This window comes from Adelges cooleyi, unplaced genomic scaffold, assembly GCF_023614345.1.
Source record: "Adelges cooleyi isolate 19-005CV unplaced genomic scaffold, UGA_ACOO_1.1 ACOO_flye_CR_arks_rails_tigmint_CR_PRNA_30, whole genome shotgun sequence".
Classification (NCBI taxonomy): domain Eukaryota; kingdom Metazoa; phylum Arthropoda; class Insecta; order Hemiptera; family Adelgidae; genus Adelges; species Adelges cooleyi.
In genome coordinates, this window is record NW_026095971.1 from 2,822,465 (window position 1) to 2,846,324 (window position 23,860).

At 30.5% G+C, this 23,860-nt stretch overlaps 3 protein-coding genes across 3 annotated transcripts in view; 2 read left to right on the plus strand and 1 right to left on the minus strand.

The window, feature by feature from the left end:
- The window catches only part of LOC126839065 (coiled-coil domain-containing protein AGAP005037), a 154,832-nt gene extending 138,397 nt beyond the window's left edge, over positions 1-16,435 (plus strand). Inside the window, 14 exon segments of the mRNA XM_050574010.1 lie at positions 30-130; positions 1,231-1,281; positions 1,655-1,702; positions 2,982-3,071; positions 3,438-3,500; positions 5,664-5,744; positions 5,828-5,981; positions 6,949-7,071; positions 7,668-7,775; positions 8,686-8,784; positions 8,856-8,939; positions 9,743-9,836; positions 14,716-15,525; positions 15,527-16,435. Coding sequence (XP_050429967.1) covers positions 30-130; positions 1,231-1,281; positions 1,655-1,702; positions 2,982-3,071; positions 3,438-3,500; positions 5,664-5,744; positions 5,828-5,981; positions 6,949-7,071; positions 7,668-7,775; positions 8,686-8,784; positions 8,856-8,939; positions 9,743-9,836; positions 14,716-15,525; positions 15,527-15,598 — 1,978 coding nt within the window. The 3' untranslated portion in view covers positions 15,599-16,435.
- Positions 16,436-17,296: 861 nt separating this feature from the next.
- Positions 17,297-22,119, minus strand: LOC126838984 (6-phosphogluconate dehydrogenase, decarboxylating). Its single transcript, XM_050573862.1, has 7 exons — positions 21,702-22,119; positions 21,402-21,622; positions 19,090-19,334; positions 18,286-18,780; positions 18,080-18,213; positions 17,782-18,004; positions 17,297-17,706 (listed from the first exon to the last, which is right to left on the minus strand). Exons 1-7 carry the CDS (start codon positions 21,710-21,712, stop codon positions 17,587-17,589), a joined length of 1,449 nt encoding a protein of 482 aa, XP_050429819.1. The 5' UTR covers positions 21,713-22,119; the 3' UTR covers positions 17,297-17,586.
- Positions 20,270-21,059, plus strand: LOC126838985 (protein Abitram). Its single transcript, XM_050573863.1, has one exon. It carries the CDS (start codon positions 20,336-20,338, stop codon positions 20,906-20,908), a length of 573 nt encoding a protein of 190 aa, XP_050429820.1. The 5' UTR covers positions 20,270-20,335; the 3' UTR covers positions 20,909-21,059.
- Positions 22,120-23,860: the final 1,741 nt, after the last annotated feature.

Sequence of the window (23,860 nt, forward strand, 5' to 3'; positions counted from 1 at the left end):
TGATAATACGTTTTCCTTTTTTTTTTCAGGATAAGGGTGGAAAACATGGAAAGACAAATCGCCAACCTCACGGGGCTCGTCCAAAAAGCTCTGACCCACACTCCCGTTGTCCCCCAACCGTTCCGAAGTGGTAAGTATCCAAACTCACCACATTATCTTTTGCATATCTTCACACTTAGAGTTTTAGAAATGCGTTCCGAAACATTTCAAAAGGCTCTAAAGTCTAATCGACTATTTAGAGGTTTTTTTTGTACAAACTAAACTGCATCCCTAACAGTAATGTGTAAATAAATACAAAATTGTTTTACGATATCTATTACCTAATGAAGCACACGCCTGTTTTTGTTGACTTTCTTTCATACTTGTTTATTTTATATTTACAAAATATTATACCTACACTATATTTTATATTCTACCCCTAACCTTTAATAAGCTTATCCTAATTACGGTTGTGTTTATTTTACTATACTAACCCCGGGACAGAGTTAGGCGACAATTATTTAAATAAAAATAAAAGTTAAAAATATTCAATATTCATCTGATATACATACATAATATATACGGGAAAACATATCTATATTATATTTTTTTTCTCCGTTTGTATATAGTTCGCTAAAATAATACATTTTTCGTAACAAATGAGTTACAACATATTCAATTCTAAATACTCATTTTTATTAGTTATGGACTCTTATTTTTTTACATTTTTAAAGTTTTACTGAATACGCCAATTCAATATTTTTATCCGTACAAATATAATAAAAGTATAACATTTTGAATGTAAGTAATTTAATAATGAATATAAATAGTCAAATACAATTTTGTTGTAACGATTATGCCAAACTCTGCCCTGAGATATCGACCACATTTATCATTATACTTAGGTACTGACATGTACAACCGACGTCCCGGCATAGGTGTAACTATGAGATCACACTAGGAGTATCGCTAGATGATACATTCATCATTTTAATGACAGTAAATTAACTATTATATAAGATACTATATTTAATAATATATTAATACTTGATAGTTATTTTATTGTTATCGGCGAGGTACTTTTTTGAGGAAAAAAAAAAGTCACCTACTGCTCAACTTTCTATTTCTTTTTTCTCGAGTTCAAGTGTAAAATTCAATTGATACATCTCTGCCGGTAGTCAAATAAATTTGCTTTGTGTTTGGCGTGTACAACCTTTAAAATTTGTTCTTTTTTTCATTATTTACCTTCAGCTAGTGATGAGTTCGATAAAGTGTCCAGCGGAAGCTCCACGTCTCTCGCAGGTACGTTGTTCGATTTCTACCCGTTGAATAATCTAAACGTTAGCTTGTATATGTACGCAACTGGAGTCACCGAAATGTGTACTTGGTTTTTGGTTATACCTACTTTATCTCATGTATTTTACCCCGCTAAAGCGCTACGAGGACCTTTATCCGGTCCATGTCGGGAGTACAATACAATAACATAATTTGCTTTTAACCTTTTTTACCATGCGTGCACATATTTAACGTGTACCTAATTATACCGAGTGATTCTTTTATCGACCTACTTGAGCGCAGTAGGGCGATTAAAGAACCTCTCAGTGCTTATATGTATATATTATATTATTAATATAACGAACAAAAACCTCATACTAGAATATCGTGTTCTTTGTAGAGGAACCGTACAAGCGATCCGACACTAAACCTCCTAAACTCGGACGAGGTACAGTCATTATAATTTATATACTATCATGTATAGTTAATTATAGTTTATAATCGTTTATGCATGTCGCCGGTTTTAGCCTACCTATACCTATAGCGCACAATTTTCTTCTCGCTCACCTGTGCTCTTTCTTTCCAGTATAAAACGCCTGGGCTTTATAAACTTTTTATCGTTTACTATGTAATTATATTTAACGACGCTTTACATAGTCGCTACTGTTGCCGGCGCCCCGTAAAGGTAAGAAAATATCAAGAGACTTAATTATTATCCCAAACGAAAAACGTTTTATAACCTTCTTTTTTTAACGTTAATTAAAAAAATATGTGTACCGAAGAGTATACTTTATTTTTCGTAATATCAATTTCCACAACCATAAGCTAAGGCTAAAAAAATATTAAATTCAAAGCTTTCAGCCGCCGATGAAGTATACAACAATATTAGTATTTAATTTGCAGCGAGAATTAGTCGGTAACGGTTGTTATTATAAAATATGAATAATAAACGTTAAAGTCTAAGTGTAGTGTAAAGTCTAGTGTTTAAAACATTTTTTATGAAATATTTCAAACGAGTGAAATAGTTTTCATTGTATTTACACAGCAAAAGAAATTGTTAGGAATAATTTGGATTTATTAGGCATGTTAAACTAAATTGCTTTCTAATTTAATGTTATGTATTGTATGTCTAACATTTTTAAGTAGGTATATAAATAAATTGGTGCAATTTCTTTTACACGTTTTTACTAGAAAATAACCTAAATATATATATTTTTTTAATTGCAATTATAATAATACATATTGTTCTCATTTCTCTACAAAATTAATCCATTCTCATTGATATTTTGGCTTGCGCTTTATTTTATATAAGTTAAATTAGGTTTTAATATATACTTTATATACTTTTGCACTGTTTATGTTTATCCATTTAAAGAAACTTTAAAATCAAATTAATTTATAAAAAAACATAGCAATGAATTATTGTTTAGTTAGCTATATGATTCTGCGTTCAGTATATAACTTGATGAAAATCAAGATGATTTCTATTCTGCTGTCATAAAGCTCTCTATAGGCTACTATGATTAGCATAGTTATTCAATAATGAAATTATAATATATTCTCAAACGTTATTAATAAAATACCAATAATAATAACAATATTATACTGTACATTGGCAGTCTATACGCTTTTGTTGATTGTATTTTTCATTAACATCACATTATAACACATGAACACACTTGACTGGTTTTCGATTAACACTTGGCAAAAACTTATTAACGTTGCAGACAAGTCGGTATCGTTCGAGAAATCAGTATCGTTCAGTGACGAGCCGCCTGACATGAACTCGCCCAAACAACATTCGCCTCAAAGTTCAGGTAGGTCGTCGACACACTCGAAAAACTATAATTATACTTATGTAATCATTTTGTATTTGTTGGCTGATTATAATAAAAAATATATACTATCGTATTTTTTTCGCGCCCACGTCACCGCTCACAGATTTACATTTTTACGGAGTGGTCTTATCTTAACTCCCGTGTATACCGTGTATAAGTAGATCTTGTGAATAATATAACACACCACGCACTCATACGTTTGTCTTGGTAACAGTTAATCCGAAAAGCGTGAGAGCAGAAAAGCGAAAGACACAGAGGGAGCATTGCACAGTGTGCATTAAATTGTTGTCTGTATACATATTATTGTTTTTGTTTTGTTTTGTGTTATCGCTGCTTATCGTATAGCGGACACGAAGCCTCCAAAACCGGCAATTAAATCGTCCACGTTGCCTAGAACGGCGTCACAAGGTAAAACACAAAAATAACACAAAAACTGCACGCACGTAGAGTACACCTATATACAGCCGCACGTGTTTTAAACGGCGACTGACCAGCACCTTATTAGTTCATGAGGATTTATCGTAATCGGAATAGGACCACATCTAGATTTACCGAATTTGGAAATTTCCAAATCAATTTCAATTTAAATATCCTATTTTAAAGAACTCGGATTTTAAATATTATTAATCGGCTCTCTTGATCTTACATCCTCCCCCGCGGTTACCCCAGAATAACGATAAAAACGTATACAACTCCCATAATAACCGCATACACAGTATAGAACCATCCTAATATTGCTGACTTCAATTACCTCTGACCATCTTTTCTCGGATGATTCTCCGCCACTTTTCTTTTTACATTTATCGTCAATTACCAATTTATAGCCACCTCAATTTCTTCCACTTTTTTTAAAGTTGAGGCTTCTCCAAAACTACCATTAGTATTATACACTCAGTGTTTTTATTGTTTACTGTTGTTCTTCTAAGTTTTAATGTCTCAACTATTTATTTTCGATTTTTCTATACTTAGCGCTACATATTTCTCATTGCTTAATAGTGTGTTCACTCCGAAACGTGTCATCCACTCATCCGTCTAATACACAATGACCATTATACGGTCATTGCGGTATAGTATATGAGCCGTTTTGCAAACAAATATAACTGATCCGCTCTTCTCAGTGAAAGGATAAAAGTATAAAACATAGATCATGATGTTATCGTGACTACTCATTTATAAATCATTAAATGCAGTTTCTTTATAACTGGATAATTTTCATTGTTAAACGTATTTCCTCGTTTTGGACACGCCTTTTCCCTTTGTCTACACCTAAGCCGGTTAATACTGTGTCGTCACGCCATTCCTAGTGATGTTTTATAATAATTAATAACTTAATAACCCAACCTAATCTTTTAAACGCGCGCCAAACTCTTCTACTAGTAACGGTTCTTGCAATTCATGTTTTCTAACCCGAAAATGTATTCTGTTAACAAAACAAATTATCATCAATAAATAAAAACATTAAACTTCTCTATCGCGTATAATGTTTAAGTCATAGCTTTTTGACATTTAACGGCCTTCATTTGTTGCATATGTTTATGACTTATGGCTATTGATTTTAGTCTCTATGATGTTCATTAATTTTTTTTTCAATATCTCTTTCAAAAATTTGCAAATATTTTAAAATTAATACAAATAGAAAAACGTTTTATCGACAAGTAATATATGTTCTCATCACTTCTATTGTTCTCTTTTTAATTTTTAGAGTGTTTAAATTGTATTGATGTATTTTTGTTTTATTAAAAAATGTCATGTAGTTTTTTAACCCGATGGGATAGATGTCTCTTTAATGGTTTGATGGGAATTGCATTAGAGAGTCTTTTACAGAAAACTGTCTTAGTAATTGAATTTGAATCGCTCTTTTATTTTAGATACTATGAAGAAATAAATTGTATTCCTCGCGTCCGCATTTGCCCAGAAATTCAAATTATTTTGTAAAAATAAATAAAATAACGACAAGACTTTTCTTTTATTCCTGATAGGTAATACTCCTCTTTTTAATTAATGATAATATATAGACATAAAAAACACGTTGTTGTGTACTTCAGATAATAAACCTACACTTACTTTTAAACAACTCTTTATTCGGACACTGGTCATTCGCTTAGAGATATAAATTAAATACTTTATTTTTTTTTAATAAACCTCGTAATATAAAATACCTATTTAGAGAGATAGTATAAATGGAAATTGTCAACAACTTAGTTCGGACGATGCATGAATGGTGTACGTATTACGTTGAGTACCAACACTTAGTTTGACAAAACCCAATAGTTTCTTGCATTTTAAAAAAAGCTATTCCAAATTAGCAGTTCGTTAAACCAAGTTAATTGGTTGCACTGGCTAAATGCGGGTTAATTAAAAAAATGTTGACATCCTTAAAATAACTACACGAGTATGCATTTTGTTAAAAATCAAATTATACAACCATGACATATTAGCCAGGTATAGCTAGATATTTTAATTTATTATCGCTATGATTTTTAAATGTCAAAATCTGATTTAACCTCTTTTACTCCTTGACAAAAGCTGTTGTCGTTGTTGAAATTATTCAAGTTGGTTTTTTTTTCGCAGAAAAAGACCGTTTTAAACCACCACCCCCGCCAAAGCCAGCTGCCATCCCCGGGCAGTATGATAGCAGACACTTGTACGGCGGTAAGTAGCTTTAATTGAATTGTAAACGTCATATTTTATTAATATTATTTTAACGGTCTTATGCATATTTTGTGTCTGTTTAGATTTACAGCTCACTCCGGAAATGTACAATCAGCTGAGAGTGCTGCAGAAAAAAGCTAAAGATTTGCGACAAGAAGCGCGGAGTCTGAGAAGGCTGTCTCAGGCGCAGGCTCACACAATCAGGGAGACCATCAAAGACACGTTCATAAAGATAAGGTGAGTCCCAATAAATAATTCAATTACAATGTTACTAGTGTCGTAGTTGCGCATTGATAGTAATAATTTCGGTTAGGTACCATTGTTAGATAAATCAACGATATTTGTACGTGTGTATGAGAACAAAAGTTTTGTTAGATAATTTGACCTACTAAATGTAGGTAATCGAAAAACACAAGGGAAAAAAATTTCACGCGGTACGTTGATTTTCAATACTCTAGGTCAAACGTATATCGTAATGAGATATCCGATTAGGAGGTTTCCCCAGAAGTATTTCATTATTATTATTTTATTACTTTTGTTATTGTAGTCATGCAAAAATATATATATATAGATATTATATAGATTATTAATAAAAAATTGTATTTAAAAACTAAACAATCGTAACTAATATATGTTATTTTATTACCAGAAAATAGGTTGATGAATATTCGCAATAACTAATCAATGTAGTTTAGGTATTTTTTTAAATTACTACTTAATTATTTACAAGCGACACCAAGGAGTAAATGCTAAAAGATATAATAATAAGGATCCTTAATATTAAGGATCTTTTTTCATAATATTATAACATCAGCCGCTATAGTCTGCCACTTAAAAAAACCCGAAATAGGATTTGTATAACTAATAAAATTAACGTTTACGTAACTCAATACTATAAGTATTCTAAACTGTTAAATAACAAAATTAAAAATATAATAGTTATGACCGTTGGGTACAGACGGTTAACCCAGTTTCAAAATTCAAAATAACGCGGCCAATATTAAATAGACCGTCGATTCTAAAGCGGAAGATTTGTTGTAACACATGTAAATTGTTGTTTTAATACATCACACCTCACACTAGAGGCGTAAAACATTGTAATTACTAGGCTTTGACAACATTCGCGTGCATTGCTATTTGACTGGAAGCCTTCAATGTTCCAATTATTGTGTAATATAATTATTATCATATGTTTTGTTTCTAGAGCGTTGATTGCTTCCGGCGCTGACCAGGCGTGGAGCGAATCCGGATCCAAGGAGAGAGCCCACGTGGATAGGGAAGAAGATATTTACAAACAAGAAATCGTCAGACTAGAAACTGACCTCACGTAAGTGAAGCAAATTATGTTGTACTGTTAAAACGCTAATCAGAGTCGGGTATAAATGTTTATTCAAATGATAATGTATGTCTAATTAAACAGTGGTGTTAAACGTGCATTGTTATAGTGGGTTTAAGAGACTCATGTTGAAAACTCAAAGCTCGAAATAAGTCTTTCCTGAAAAATAGACCAAATATATTATGATGTACAAAACACTCGACTCAAACACATAAAAATACACAGGCACAGACAATGTTCCCTAAGGAGTTTCAATGACAATTAAAACTAAAATATTGCATTTCAAGTTATTCCATAACAATAATCCTACAACAACTACGCTCCGGTACGGTTCGCAAACTGAGTTTAGCCACTTTTGAAAATTAAACACTCCAATGTCGATAAACCGCAAACACGAGTTTGAGGATTCTTCAAAACTAGTTAAAAACTATTATCTGATATTTCACAGCGACCATGAACATACTACTGTATGTTATATTTACAGTACCGCTATTTGTATAGATATTCTCTAGATTGTTTAATTTGTACATATAATCATAAGGTCTCTGTGGACTTTTCGTTAATAAAAGGTTATTGTTTATTTATAGGGAACTCGAGGGCACGGTAGAAGAACTCCGCGGTAACGTGATTAACAAGAAATCCCGAGTAAATATGTCGGATGTAGAAAATATGGCACTCGTCCTCAGCAAATCCAGGTAAATATATGGATAAACTACAAAACACCAAAAAGACAGCTGAAAAACTACTCGACCGAATATGATTATATATTGAATATATATATATATATATATATATATATATATTGTATATAATATTATATATATATATTGAATTATACTTTTAAAAATCAATAACTGATTTCTTTTTATTTCGGTTAGATTTGACTTTAAAATCGAAATATTTTTAACCATAATGACTACAAAATATTATGTTATATAAAGCGATAACTTGCGTGTACTGATGATGCACGTATGTACATTTTTAAAACTTTCATTAAAATAAAGCCAAGAGGATGAGTAAAATCCCTTTAGTTCCATCCTTTGAACAAATTCTGGTAAACGATGCACGTACCTACTAGCTATATTAGAAATAACTAATAATCAAAATTGGGTATTAATCGAATAATTTTTTATTTAAATAAATTAACTATTTACCCATGATTAATTTTCTCCCACCCTCTGAAAGGAACCTGTATACGTATAAAAATAAGTTAACTCAAAATTGAAATAATTTGGCGAATATTAAAAGGTTGCTCATGTAAATATTTATAAAAAAAAAAGCTTGTCTCGTTTACTCAAAATTATAATTTTTTAATCATAATAAATTTATAATAATAAATGTATTTGTGATAAATATCATTTGTCATCAAATTGACTTTTTACTTTTAACTTAAATAAATGTACCAAACACTGTTAATAAGTATGGGTTTTCAACAACTATTGGTCCAACTTGATATCTATAAAATATCTCTCGATTTTAGAGAACCTCTCAAATACTTATAACAATCTACTGTAAAAATTATACCAATGATTCGTTATTACTGTCATCATCAATGATCAATGGTAATTGTTACTAATAAAAAACACCTTGACGTATCATTTACAGTAAAACGGTTGCCGAACTCAAGTTGAGGTTCCCGAGTTTACACGAATCCATCAGAACCGTGTTGACCAAAGAGATGGACAGGGCAGTCGCTGAAGAAAAGTACTGAATTGATAAGCGCATAGTGCATATTATCATTATTTAAATTAAACGTTTTCGATTGTTGTTTGAAGGTTTCTCAAAGAAGAACCCGATCGATTGGAGAGCGCACTCAAAAGGTGTAAAAAGCTGACCGGAACGCTTGTAACGTTAAAGAGGTATTATTATAATATTGTACAAACCGCGATCGATTTCTGTAAGCTAATTAAAACTACTGCATCTTGCCCTGTAGAGTTACGGGATTTTATCTATGTATAATCTATAGGGAAATTACATTTTTTTTTAATCTCATTACTTTGTAAATACATTAGTATTCAGTTATTTTATTTTTAGCAAACGATAAATACTCAGTAAGTACAAATTTGAAAAACGAACGCGACTAAACAATTTCATTTTTTTATCATTTTATTCTGTTGTTTTCAAACTCATTGGGATCATTAATTTTTTGTGGGGTGGAAGTGGTAAATACTATCTATCACGATGGAAATAGGGGGCAGTTGTCGTCCACTCTACTAGTTTTTGCAAATTTAAATTCTATAAATATAAATAAAAAATCTCGAATATTTAAATGTCAAACGCTCGAATGATCTAGAGATTATTTACGACCAAAAAATATGTAACACAAACAATGTGTAAAATTTCTATAAACTAGAAAAAAAATAAGCAAAAATTTAAATGGAGATCTTAAGCTCTCTTTATTTAAGAAGTTAGACAGTAGTACGAGAAAGGATTTACTTGAAATTTTCTACATTAATTTTTTTGGTAACTCTAAAATACATTCACATGTATTAAATTTATTATATTTTACTAAAAGTTAATTGAAAGTGTGCGTAAAGGGAAATCGTTGTTTTCACTTGTGGAATTTGGAGAAAACTCGTTAGTCTTTCAAAGACATTTTTCCAAAAAAATGTTGATCGTATTTGTTACTATTTAGATAATTTTTGAATTTTGTATTTTTCAGACTGGCCTCGGTTCAAGAGCAACGTTTGCCCGACCCTAGACTGTCTCCGACAAACGAGGAGACACCGCCGATCACTCCCACGTCGTCTGCCAAGGTATAACTTGTTAATTGTTTAATTTTGGCCACGTTGGTCGAGGCTAATTTCTTAATTTTTATTATTTTAGAATCGATTTTATTTTAATGCAGTTAATACATTTTTTATTTGAGAAAATAATAAATTTCATTTAGTTTTCGTATATTATATACCTTGTTGTATAACTTGACCGTATTTCCGAACCGTGTCGTATATAACTACTAAGACACTCGCGGCCATTTTTTTTTTTTTTTTTTTTACAAAATTCTGGCTTTGTTGATATATTTATTCATATTTAATTATCAATCGATTATTATTATTGTTGTTATAATTATAATTATTATTATAATTACTATATTGTTTTATTAGTTAAACTGGCTTATACGAAAATTTAGTTGATAATTTGTTTTTTGTTTTTATCTAACGTGTGTAATAATATTATTATTGATCAGATACTAATGCATTTCCAATGTGTTTTTAACGTTTATTTTGCAGTTTTTTTCCTTATTTATTTTTTACGTATACAAAATATGTTTAATAATACTATTTATACGTGTGTATGTACGAATGAATATTCGAGATGCATAAGTATATTATATTAATATATTCATATTATATTTAATGTTGTTTTCCCACTAGAGATCACGAATTTCTGATTAAATAGTGTTAATGGAAAAACAAAATAAGAAAACAAAAATCTTTTTAAGAGCTTTTATAGAAATTAATTTTTGTTTGTATTTTTTTTGTTTTAAATCGGCTACCAGTTTGGTTGGCGTTGGAGTGCAAACTTCAAGGATGCGATTACTAGCCATGAGTAAATTTTATTTTATTATTTTCAATTGATTATTACAAATATCCGAGTTTCTTCGACATTTTAATTTTTTTTACTACGCTTATTTGTTTATTATTACTATATTTATAATTATTTATACATGACTTTATGTAATAATATGTTTTTATTCATCCGCTTGACTCGTCATACGTTCATCCGACTATCACACTATTATAATAATACATATTTACCTTTTTCAATTCTCGTATTTTGCGTTTATTTTGACTTTGTTTTTTACAATTATTTTACTCGCCATAATTTCATTCGCATTTTCCGTGGTGAAACGCTGTTTTTTTATATTTTATTATTATTATCATCTATTTAAAACTAGTATTAAATGAGTACTAGTATTTTTAATGTTGTTATTATTATTACTGTTTTTTTAGCTCGTTTAATTATTATACCTATTCTGACGATGCATGCGTCATTCGTTTATTACTAGTTTACACATACATGAATTGTGGTTCAGGTAAAGGTACCATAAGTATTTTCTTTACTTTTGCCCATTTTGGTTTTTATAGACACTTTGTTTAAAACGTTATCCCATTTCATCATCAAGATATGTTTTATATTTTGTTTTAACGTATATAAGATTGTTTTATCGTCTATTTTATTGGTAACATTTTATAATATCTGTTTTGCATGGAACTATATACAGACAACTGTCTTTTTAATTTTCATATTTCATTTTATCATATACCTAATATACATTTCTATTGTGGTTATACAGTACTACACACACTCATACGAATCCGCCTTTATTTCAGTTAATAATAATATTATACTATACTTTTTGTACCGAGAAAATAGTGTAGGATGTCGTTTAAACAGTAATATAAAAGATATGTAAAGTTAATTTCACATTGGAAATGTTTAGAATTTATGTTATATTAATGCTACATAAACTATAAAACATATATATTTATATGTATGTATATATATTGTTCTAAGAATTTTACTTAATTTGTAGAGCTTATTAAAATATGTACACGAATAATAGTACAAAATTCCAACACACTTCAGTGGCGGATCCGAAAAAAAACACCGGTCGCGGATCAAAGATTTTTAAACATTTTTAGTTTCTGAATTAACGTAATAACCATCTAATCTTGTCTAAGTATATCGATGTTAAAATCGTCTTAACAATTATGAGATTAGCCATTTGAAACCCAATTGTCTGACTCAAATTATGATAATATTATTATTTTGCATAACATTATATTGTAATTGGGAAAGAAATGGGAGACGGAGGAAAGATGGTGGGGACAGTGACCGCTACCTCTTCCCAACCCATATGGACCACCCTTTGCTCTTCTTTTGTTTTTGTTCACGACCGGTTAACCCCCTTCCCTACACAGATTATCTTTGACAGATTAAACAAAATTAACACAAATATGAATTTAACCGTTTGCCCAGTCCGGAACGGATACGCCGCTACTAAATGTTTTTAGGTGTTATTTACTATTGCACTTTTTTATTCATGCTTTTGATATACATATATATATATATATATATATTTGCTTGCTAAAAAACAATTTTTGTGTAGATTATTTTGTTTTGTATGTTTTATATTATTTTAGTTGCGTGTGTTTTTTGTTTTTTTTTTTTAATCTAGCGTATGAATAACGCCTGCACGGACAATGTAGATTGTGAGCAGGTATTGTAAATATAATTTTTTTTGCCCCGGATGTCCGTTGCAAAATTGTCTATAGTCGATACCTGCCCGATTTTGGATTCGATTGTTCGGGTAAATACACGGTCATATTTTTTTTACACTAACACAAGTTCTTAAAATAAAATCGCGTTTAACGTTAGCAGAACGACCGAACAAAAAAATCCACTTAAAACAATCTGATAAACGAAAATCATCGAATTATATTTTTTGATTACTACTATGGAGACTTAACACTATATCCATAAGAGGGAGGAGAGGTCGTCTGGCGGTCTCAGTTATACTATGAAAGTGAATTGTTATACTTAAGGCATAAACACATTTACATTTTTACTTCAACATAAAGTAAAAATGCCCCTTTTGAATTCCTTTAAAATTCCAACAACACGGTGAAATAAATGTTTCAGAGCGATGAGGCAAATATTTATGAGCTTTGGGGATTTTTTTTTATGATCATTAATAGTGAACGACTTTTAAAATGCTCGACTTAACCTAACTCAACCAAACGTTTTGCGCGTAACCAAATTTTAACGTTACATATAAAGACCTAACAAAAGTTATCTTCATTCGGTCCTAGAAATAATTTAGTTGATATTAATTTGTGCACGATAATTTTTTCCACGTCAGTAGCTTTAAAATATTATAGCAGTCATACGTCGTATTATGTAGTAACACAATTTTATTAATTAATGGAACAAATGACCGTAGTAATAATTTTAGCTTAAATAATACACATTACATTAGCAGTTTAGCATAGACATATTTTTAACATTAATTTTTTTTTTATTTATTCATTAGTACATACGAATATTATAGCGGATAAACTGTCTTTCGTTATTAATACTTATATTGCGCTTGCCAAGCTTGAATTAGTAAATATAAATATTACAGACTAAAAAAAAATGTTACTGCTCCTATCTCCCCAATCGACGGTAGCCTATTAAAACAAGAAATCCCTAACGTTTCAGACCCCTGTTCAACACCTTAGTACTCCTTGTCATTTTTTTTTTTTTTACTCATCTAAGTCTTATCAATTAGTCAAAATGTCATAAAATTATTCTTCTTTTAAATAGTTCATTAAATATATGTACATACGTTTTCATTTAAGTTTCAAAAGTTGATAGCGTTCTGGAAAATACTAAAATGGTAACCATAGAATATTTTATAATACTGCACAAAGAAAAATATTTTCAAAAAAAAAAGTTATAAAACTTTAATTATTTTCCGAGAAATTTAGTGTCTTATGTTAAATTTAATATTCTGTATACCTTTTATATCATATGTAAATTTGTCGGATCAACTTAATACATGTTTTACGGATCTCTGAACTATTGAGTAAGTTTCATACTAAAAAATCTAGTTCTACCTTAGGTCTAATTTTCATACCTTAACTTTACTTGAAAAAGTGAAATAAAGAAAAAAAATGTACATATATCTCTTCTAAGAGAAAAGTTTTATGATATTTTAATAAAAAAATTATAGAACACCGTGATTTCAAGTTGAAAAATATGTAAATTTGTTGAGTGTTTTTCTCGATTTTGAAATAGAAGGGTAACTTTTTTAATTTTTGGCTCAATAAAGTACTTTAAGGTACGATTTCTGATATTTAGAGTTCTTACACGAAGAAATCAGTTCAGCGGTTTAAAAGATATCGTGGGTTCAGACACAAAAAATAGATAAATAAATAAAAACACATTTTATAAACAATACCTTCTCAACTTTGCATCGAAGCTAAAGAACACAAAATGTTTAAAAAAATGTTCCAAGTTTAAAGCAATAATTCGAGTAAAATAATGAAAGACAGTATATTTTGATTGCACAAAATATAAATTATGTTATTAAGTTTAAAAGTTAAAAATCCCATAATACATAATGTTATCATTACAGTGAATATTAAATAGTTTCTAAATAATATTGATGTCATACTCGTACTATGTATCTAATTACACTATCTTAAATTTTATAGGCATTCGATTTCTTTGTCGGTCTATATTTAATACATACGATATTTTCATATTATTATCATTTTTACTACCTTATTTGATGGTTAAGACTTTTTAACCGTTGAAGTTTTTTCTATTCCAGCACACTGTATTGGACCGGCCGTTTTTTAATTTCATTAACATTTCTTCTTCGAATACTCTTCTAAGTGACACATCCCTAACTTAAACCCTAAATATTTCCATTACCTACTCGATATTTAGTTTATACGTTTTTTTTATATTCATTACTCTATTATATTTATTTTATGATAAACATTAAACAGATAAAATAAGTCGTCACTGTATTGATACATTTTTAAAATCTCAACTAAAAACAATACAGTCTACGTTATACAGCATACGTGGCCGAAGTTCGTTTGTCGTGTATTAACGTTGCGTTGGTTTGTCTTTCAGGGGAGTGTCGTTGGACAGGGGAGTATCGTGGAACAGGTCGGAACCGGAACAACAACAGGCGGTGCTGGAAAGTGCGAGCCAGCAGGTGCGGAGAACGCACTCAACACTCTGCTAGACGAACTGCAGACCACTACGGCGTCGTCGGCCGCGGTGACGGACACCGTGTTGATGGCGCCTAGCAGACCGGTGTTGCGGCGCTTGAGTAGTACTTCAGCGGAATCGAAACCGCCGGTACCCGAACGGACACCCGACTTGCAAAACAAGCGTATGCCGCCGCCGCCGCCACCCCGGACCAGCTCCAAATCGCCGGTGGCGTCGCCGACCACAGGCGCCGGACCAGCCGCTTTGCCAAGGGGTTCGGTGTCATCGGCGGCCAGCGGCGGCAGCCCGCCCGCCCGCAGAGGCTCGCTGACCGCCGCCGTGACTACCGTCGTACTCAGCAACAACGGCGGCGGCGGCGGTGGTGGCAGCGGCAAAGCTCCGATGCCGGAACCTCTTGCTAACGCGACGCCGTCTAGACAGGAACAGTTAGAACAGCGGCACCAGGAGCTATTGAAAAAACAGAAAGCGCTACAGGAGCAATACTTGCGTCTACAGCAGTTGCAACGAACTCAACCGCCGCCAGATCTGTTGCAGTTGAAGAAAACGGGCAGCGAAGGTAATCTGCTAGTAAAGATGGGTCTAGCCATGAGTGCCGCAGCTCCGATATCGGGTTCGCTAACACAGCTGGCCGCTCCGAAGGACATCGCAAACAACACCGCCACCGACAACGGTTCGCAACAGACAGTCGCTTCCACTACCGCCGCCGCCGCCGCCGACCGCCACCAATAATACTTCCACAACAACGACCATAAACAAAGTGTACGAAACGGATATCATATGACCGTCAACAGACGTTTAGTCAAAAGTTAACTTAAGGGATAGTTTAATGAAATTTAGTTTTTATTATTTATTTACTTGCATGGATGTTTGCGCTGTAACTATACTCAATCAAATTTTATTTTTATTACTTGAAATCTGTTTTCTGAAGATAACAACCTGGGGGCTGGGCCAATCGATCAGTGGCCTGTTGACTATGGTAGATGTCATCGGGTGTAACTGTAGGTGATTAAGCAGACTGTTCTCATCCGCTGAAATAACATTTAAGCATACAGGATTATTCAAATTTCAATAAAGTTAATTGAAAATAATATTCTCTAACACCGTTATGGGAAAAAGGGACGACGCCAAGTTGGACATCTACGTGTCTTATAAGATTAATCGTTGTGTGGATCAAAATTATCAATTAAAATTATTTTGTTCTGTAATCGGCTTGACTTACAGTTACCAATTACCTAATAATAACTGTAAACAAAAATTCGTATTAAATGTTCTAAATACTTCAATATAACAATTTTCTTCTTTAATTTGTTTAGCGCTAAAAAACTGTTAAATAATTAGCTGCTGATCACATTTTTCTTAATGACAGTAGTCATTCGACTTACATGAGCAATTTTTTAGTTGGTGTCAAGTATATTCACTACCTACGATCAGAAATATATTTTTTTCTTCTAATAAAAAAGCAACAATGACATCCATTATATTACCACACATATATGGTAATATAATACGTACTTACGATACTTACGTACTTGATTGTTAGCGAGCTCTTCATTTTTTTGTCAAATTAATTTAACGATTGTTGCACATGTTTTTATTTAATATAAATATTTATTACATATACTTGTATATATATATATATATATATATATAAGCTTTGAATTCATATATATATATATATAAATGTATTATATTTCCCTATGTATTGCTCAAAATTGTTTGTTTCCTAAGTAAATAATACACTACATATTAAACATTATACCTATAATCATGTCAAAGTCATTTTCTATTATTTTACACGTTCTCACCGAACAAACATTTAAAAATATTGTAAATTTAAAAGTACTACAATTAAAATGATTATTGTATTTATCACACTTACTTTTTGGGCATCGTCGTTATTAATTTTATAGCACATTATTATTAGATTTCAATGTTAAGATTACATACCACTAACGTACTTTGTGTTATACATAATTATACAATTATTGTTGTTATGTATTATTTTTATGTTATTTAAAATGTTTATAACAAAGGAGATAACTAATTTATTTCACCAATTACGTAAAAATGTTAACTGCAAATGAATAATAATAAACAAAGTATTATTATTAATATTATATTATATGTAAATTGATTTATATATTAGTTTTAAGAATATGTAAAAGCTAAAAATTATTTATAATCATTTGAATGTTCATTTACAATTATCACTATAATAATTAAATGTTTATATCTGTCTTAATAGATTTTTTTTAATAATACGCCTACATACTAAGTTGGCCTACAACATTATCATGAGTACTACATTTATTGTCAAGGCTGCTCAAGCTTCCTTGAATTCGCACCCATTCAAAATTGTTCACATTTTTTATATTTGTTTGCTTTACTCTAGTATAATACTTTTAATTTGGTCTTTCTTATATATTTGTTCACGGATCAAATCAAGGTAGTTGAATACTTAATATCATTTAAATATTAATTATGAAAAAAAATGTATTTTGATCACATTACTTAAAATAAATACCAATTATGTATAGAATAATATAATAAACATACTTGAAAAATGAAAAACAATAACTACAATTTCAAAAACCAACAATTTAACTTGATATAAATCAAGTCATATAATTTAGAATAGATAACTACTTAGAAAATATAAACAGTAATTTAATAACATATCAAAAAAATAAAAATTGTATTTAATATTCTATAGAATGTTATTTATTTAGAATAGTGTGTGTTGGTCCCCTTAAAAATTAATTTCACTTCTTATGCTTTGTACGTGCTAGCTGATACATCGCCACCAGTTCCTGTCCAATTTGTATGAATATACTTTCCAGGAGCTGTCAACAATTCGTAAGTATGGGCTCCGAAATAATCACGTTGTGCCTAATAAACATAAAAAAATATATGGGTATGAATTATGATCATTTGTACAGTTAAATTTGATAATTGAAATTTTACTTGTAATAAATTGGCTGGAAGTCTTTCGCTACGATAACTGTCATAAAACGCCAAAGCGGTACTAAATGCTGGAGTAGGAATTCCCAACAAAGCACTATTGGCAACCACTTTACGCCAAGCAGCTTGACATTTATGAACAGCATCTTTGAAAAACGGATCGAGCAACAAGTTTTTAAGATTTGGATCAGATTCAAAAGCTTGTTTAATTTTTCCCAAAAACGCACTAAACATTAATTGTTTATACTAATTTATATAATATGAATCAAACGGAGAAATATATTTATATTATGTATAATACCTTCTAATAATACACCCTCCACGCCACATGAGGGCGATTCCTCCGTAGTTAAGTTTCCATCCATGAATTTTAGCTGCTTCCCGCATTAACATAAATCCTTGGGCATACGATACAATTTTTGATGCGTAAAGTGCCTAAAACCAATAAAAAATGTTGTATGATTTTCTTTTTTTATCAGCTTAAATTTTACATTGTTTATTATTTACCTGTCCAATATTTTTAAGGAACTCTTTTTTATCTCCACTAAAGGTCTCTGTTGGGCCTCGAAGAACTTTACTTGCTTGCAATCTCTCATCTATTAACGATGACAAACAACGAGCGAATACAGATTCTCCGATCAACGTAACAGGTACACCATAATCCAAAGCGGAAATTGCAGTCCATTTTCCTGTTCCTTTTTGTCCTGCAGCGTCCCGGATCTTTTCAACTAAATAATCTCCATCTTCATCTTTATACTGTAGTATATTTCTAGTAATTTCTATTAAAAATGAATCTAAATCTCCTTTGTTCCATTCTTCAAACGCTAGGCTCATTTCTTTAGGAGACATATTTAATGCAGACTTCATTAAGTGATATGCTTCACAAATAAGTTGCATGTCACCATATTCAATTCCATTGTGTACCATCTTAACAAAATGTCCAGCACCATCTTCACCGACCCAATCGCAACAAGGTTCGCCATCAGCTTTAGCAGCAATACTCTAAAATATAAAGACTATAGTAAATTTATTTTTTTAACAGTGCAACCGATACAATAACATGTTCTATAAAGTGAAAGTCAAAAATATTTAGTAGTTAAAGAAATAATAAAAAAAAGTGAATGTTTTATTTCAAGGTATTGTTTAGAAATATCCACACCCGAATAACCCTGTATTTACTCAATGTTACAATGGTCAATGAAATACAATAATGTAACATGCTCTCAATTGAGAACTATACACTTTTTAATAGTTTATAGAAGACAATGAATATTACACCAATATTCTGTTATATCTTTTCATTATACTTACTTGGAAAATGTTTTTAATGCTTGGCCAGGCTTTGAAATTACCTCCGGGCATAAGTGATGGGCCATAACGAGCTCCTTCTTCTCCTCCAGATACTCCAGAACCAATAAACAATAAACCTTTTTGAGCTAAAGTTTTCGTTCGTCTTTGAGTGTCTTGATATTCAGAGTTACCTCCGTCAATTATGATATCACCTTCTTCTAACAAAGGTTCCAGTTGAGCAATAAAATCATCGACAGCGCTTCCAGCTGAAAATTTAAAAGTATTACTCCTTTTCTATAAATAGTTATTTAAATTAAATCACAAATAATAAATAAACCTCTTTATTAGCTTTGATGCGGAGCAAAAAAGGTGTTGATTTTTACAATAATGTACTTTTATTATTATTTTATTTATTTTTTAGCAAGTCTATACATCAGAAATCGTATGAGAATGTTATTTTATAACTGAGGAAACACCCTAAATGTTCACATTCATTATACTACAATTACGGCAAGCTATAATTTTTTGAAAATGTCTTTAATTACTTAAAAACCTATGTGCGATATTCTTTAGAATAAGTACTACTGATCTACAGTGACAAATAAAGAAAATATCATTAACCCTTTCCCCTGAAAGGAATGGAATGGAATCTTTTTCTTTAATTTTACTTTTTTGATTATGTTGTAAATTGGTTTTCAAGGTTGCTTTTTTTACTTACTTAACAATTAACAAAACATTTAGTTACTATACAGCATACAATAATACATTTTTTTATTATAACTATTATTGGTTGCTTAGTAGCTGTATTTAAATTTAAAAAAAAATCAATTAAGTTCTAAATAATCATCTATAAATTTCTTTCCCCTCCCCTGACCTGCAGTATTTATATTTAATTAGTCAGGACTCATTTTGCATAATAGAAATAAGATAGTTTAAAACTATAGTACATTGTATTATTTAAATATAATACATAACAGAAATATTTAATGACACATAAAATTAACTTAAAAAAATAATTCAGTTGGCAACATTGGTCACCAAACCGATTATCAGATAAGGGAACTCGCCATAGTTTATCAGTAGTACAAGCCATAGCACGTTATTGTTTAAACTAGAAACAGTTCAAATTTCAATTTAGGTTTTATTACTTAAATCAACTCGAAAGTTATGAGAAATACTATAATTGTAGTTAGTCAGATTTTCATTTATAAGTTCTATTATAGTATTATGTTTATATTATAACCTAATTGAAGTTTACAAATTAATAATGGACCAGACTAATACATATGATATTGATGACTACATAGATCTTGCCATACCGCCAATTGAACAATCTATAGAAATTCCAGAAAAAATGGAATCTTTTGTGGAGCGCTACTTTGAATGCCGTTATGCAGTAAATGTTAACGACAAGCCAACTCAAGACTACTGTGTACTTATTCATTCAAATAATTTATTTATTTTAACACTCGCTCCATCACACTCTATAATGGGTAAAACTATTGAGAAAATTGATTTTCAAGTATCCGAAAGCACAGATAGAATGAAAAATAAAATGTCTGGTAAAGGAAAACGAGGAGCACAAATTTTACAAGCTGGTTCGACATTATTTAAAGTTCAGTGTTCAAACGGTGAAGAATACAAAATACTTTCAGCAGTTCCAGGGAAGTTAGTTGAAATCAACTCTAAACTATCAGAGAATCCAAACCTCATGTTGACAAAACCTAATGACCTTGGATACATAGCTGTGATCTTACCTCAAAAACAAAGATTTGAGAAAATTAAAGATAGTCTTATCACTAAAGATCAATACATGCAAATCATCAATACAACAGATTAGCAAATTTTTCAACGTTTAACGTTAAACAAAAATGTTTTCATCTACTAAATTTTTGTATACATTTGTATTTTATAGTGTTGCATTATTAATAACGTTGATCTATTTCATTATTATATGGTTTAAATTGAATACATACAATTTGTATCTTAAAAACCTTAAGATCCTTAAAAAAAATTTAACATATTTATACTTAACATACTTAAACCATTACTAAATGGGTTTATGACCATCAAAAGTTAGCATTAAAATATAAAATAATTTATTTTAAATTGTACTCCCAATTTTAAATAAATTGTAAATTATTTCTAAACCAGTAAATATTATATGCCTACACCTATTTGTTTCTACATTTTACAAATTTAAAAAATCGTAGGTTTTGTTAATTGCCAGATTTGTATTTAATTGTATATGAATTCAATCAATTTTGAATCAAATCAAGATCTTTGGATGAAATTTGACAACTTATTGCAAAGCTTCAACCGTATACACATACCTTTCACAAGCATCATAACGCGTCGAGGTTTTTTTAGGGAATCCACTAATTCTTTCAAAGAATGAGCGCCAACAATATTAGTGCCTTTGGCGCCTTTACTCAAAAACTCATCGACTTTTTCTACAGTGCGGTTGTATGCAGTTACAATAAATCCGTGATCGTTCATGTTCAAAATCAGGTTTTGACCCATTACGGCCAAACCGATCAAGGCAATGTCTGATCTTTAAATACAAGTAAAAATAATATAGTGCAAAATAATATAATATATAAGGTAAAATTCAAAATGTAATTTATACATACTTGCCACTCATTTTTGATAACTTTTAAATAATCTTCGCGTGTGAACACTTGAACGGTCAATAGGTGAATGGGTGATCTTTTGATATATCAAGTAAAACAGATCAAGAATCAAGGATTTCACTTTTCACGAAACGAAGGTTACATACCAATGGCAATAGCCGCCGGACAGGTTTTCGGTTTATTTGACCGACGAACGTGCGCAACGGATATTACGAATTTGACCTTAGCCCCGACGTGTTACAGAACCTCAGTCGATTATTATCAATATGTAAAATGTTCAATACTTAATTATTACTTTTACAATACCATAGAAAGGAAGTAAGTGGTAACAGGCGCCAATTGTACACAGTACATATAAAATCGCCAAGTCTACCGTTCCAACGCCTTGGAAAAATAAAGAAAACTAAATCAGCAAGTTACACTATTATTATTATGACGTTAATAGTGCTAAGTAAAATCGTTTTGTTATCAGCACTATTGACGTTTGAATTTCGTTATCAAGTTGCGTTGCCGTCTCACGCTTGTTGGATTTTGAATTTTGATAGCAACACAGTAAACTATACTTACAGACCATTGACCACAATGTAGAGACTAAAGAATATATTTTCTCTACATCGTGTTACAGACTCTACTCAAGCAAATAACCGATGATTCTTAATGATATCTGAGACATAGCATACTCTGTGTTCTGAAAATTATACTCATTTTAGATACTCCATTTTGTATTTATAAGGATTGTTCGTACAAAATGATCGTATAGAGTTGTGATAAAAAAAACCTTGAATTACAGTAAAATTTTAAAATTATTCCGATATATATATATATATATATACATGTACGTGTACATACACATATACAAGTACATTTGTACAAATATATGACATTGAGTATTATAATAAGATGTTTTTGATTCTTTCTAGATTTATTTCGTGAGTTAGTAATAAAACCGCCAAAACAGGTTGCTCACAATTAAGTGTTATTTAACTCAATATTGAGTTCAGTGTTACACCCCCAATTAAATCAGTAACGCACGAATCGATCAGGAAACTAGTCGAAAGTCGTGAGATCAAAAGTTACCAAATTCTTGCCCCCCCCCCCAAAAAAAAATGTTTTTTTTAAAATCATTTGCCAATCAGAAATTTTGACTATGTACAGCCTTTTTTACCGATCTGATTTCGTGCTTAAAAAATTTGATGCTCTAAATATCTGTCTTCTCGAATGGAAATCAGGGCGTTTATTTCAAGGGTTCGAAACGCCGTTTCTTTTGACCTGAAAAAAATATTGAAGGCTATTGTTTACCAAGGTATCCTTATTTTCCGAAACGTTAGTAAATTTTATTTTTAAGTAAAATTATACAGAAAATAGAAAATAATTATAACATTTTCCAATTTCATGAGCCAAGCTTGATAACTTTTGACTGTTTAAGTTAGCTTAGTAGTGTAGCAAAAGTTACTCTACCGCAATTGATCTCTCTCCTACAAATTCAAAATGATTATCAACTAGTAAAATTTTCAAAAATAACTTATTCTTTAAAAGGCCATCATGATTTGTTTTAAAATTAGGTCTTTAAGCACGCATCAATAATATAATTTTATACAATAATTTAAAACTTAATAGTAAATTTAGTGTCAATGTACTATTTATTTTTTATTGATTGTTATGATCACATTTTAGGATAATTAAATTCCAATATGGTGCCTTATGCAATGCAAAAATATTATTAAAATGTATTATCAATTGCCTAAGTAGAGTTATATTTTAAAATTATATTATTTTTAAATTTAACATTTTCTTGTTCATTAAAATAGGACTTTATAGTACGTTTGTTAAAATATGATAAAAAATCTGCTATTTGCAATAGTCACATGGACTTAATGTAAAATTGAATTGAATCGTAATATAACTCAATGATAGGTATAAATATGATATGCGGGAACACACATAGGGTATAGTGAAAAAAGACAATTTTTGAAATCGTTTTCGTAGTACCTTTAAAAACTAGCGACTTGGTGGAAAAACCTTAAGTAAAAAAAAAAAAATTTTAAAAAATATTTCCCCCGCCCCAAGTCAAAAAACCAATATTCAGCAAAAGTAATTAGATTTTCTATCATAACTCAATAAGTTTCAATACTAAAAAAATTAAAAAATTATTATTTTGT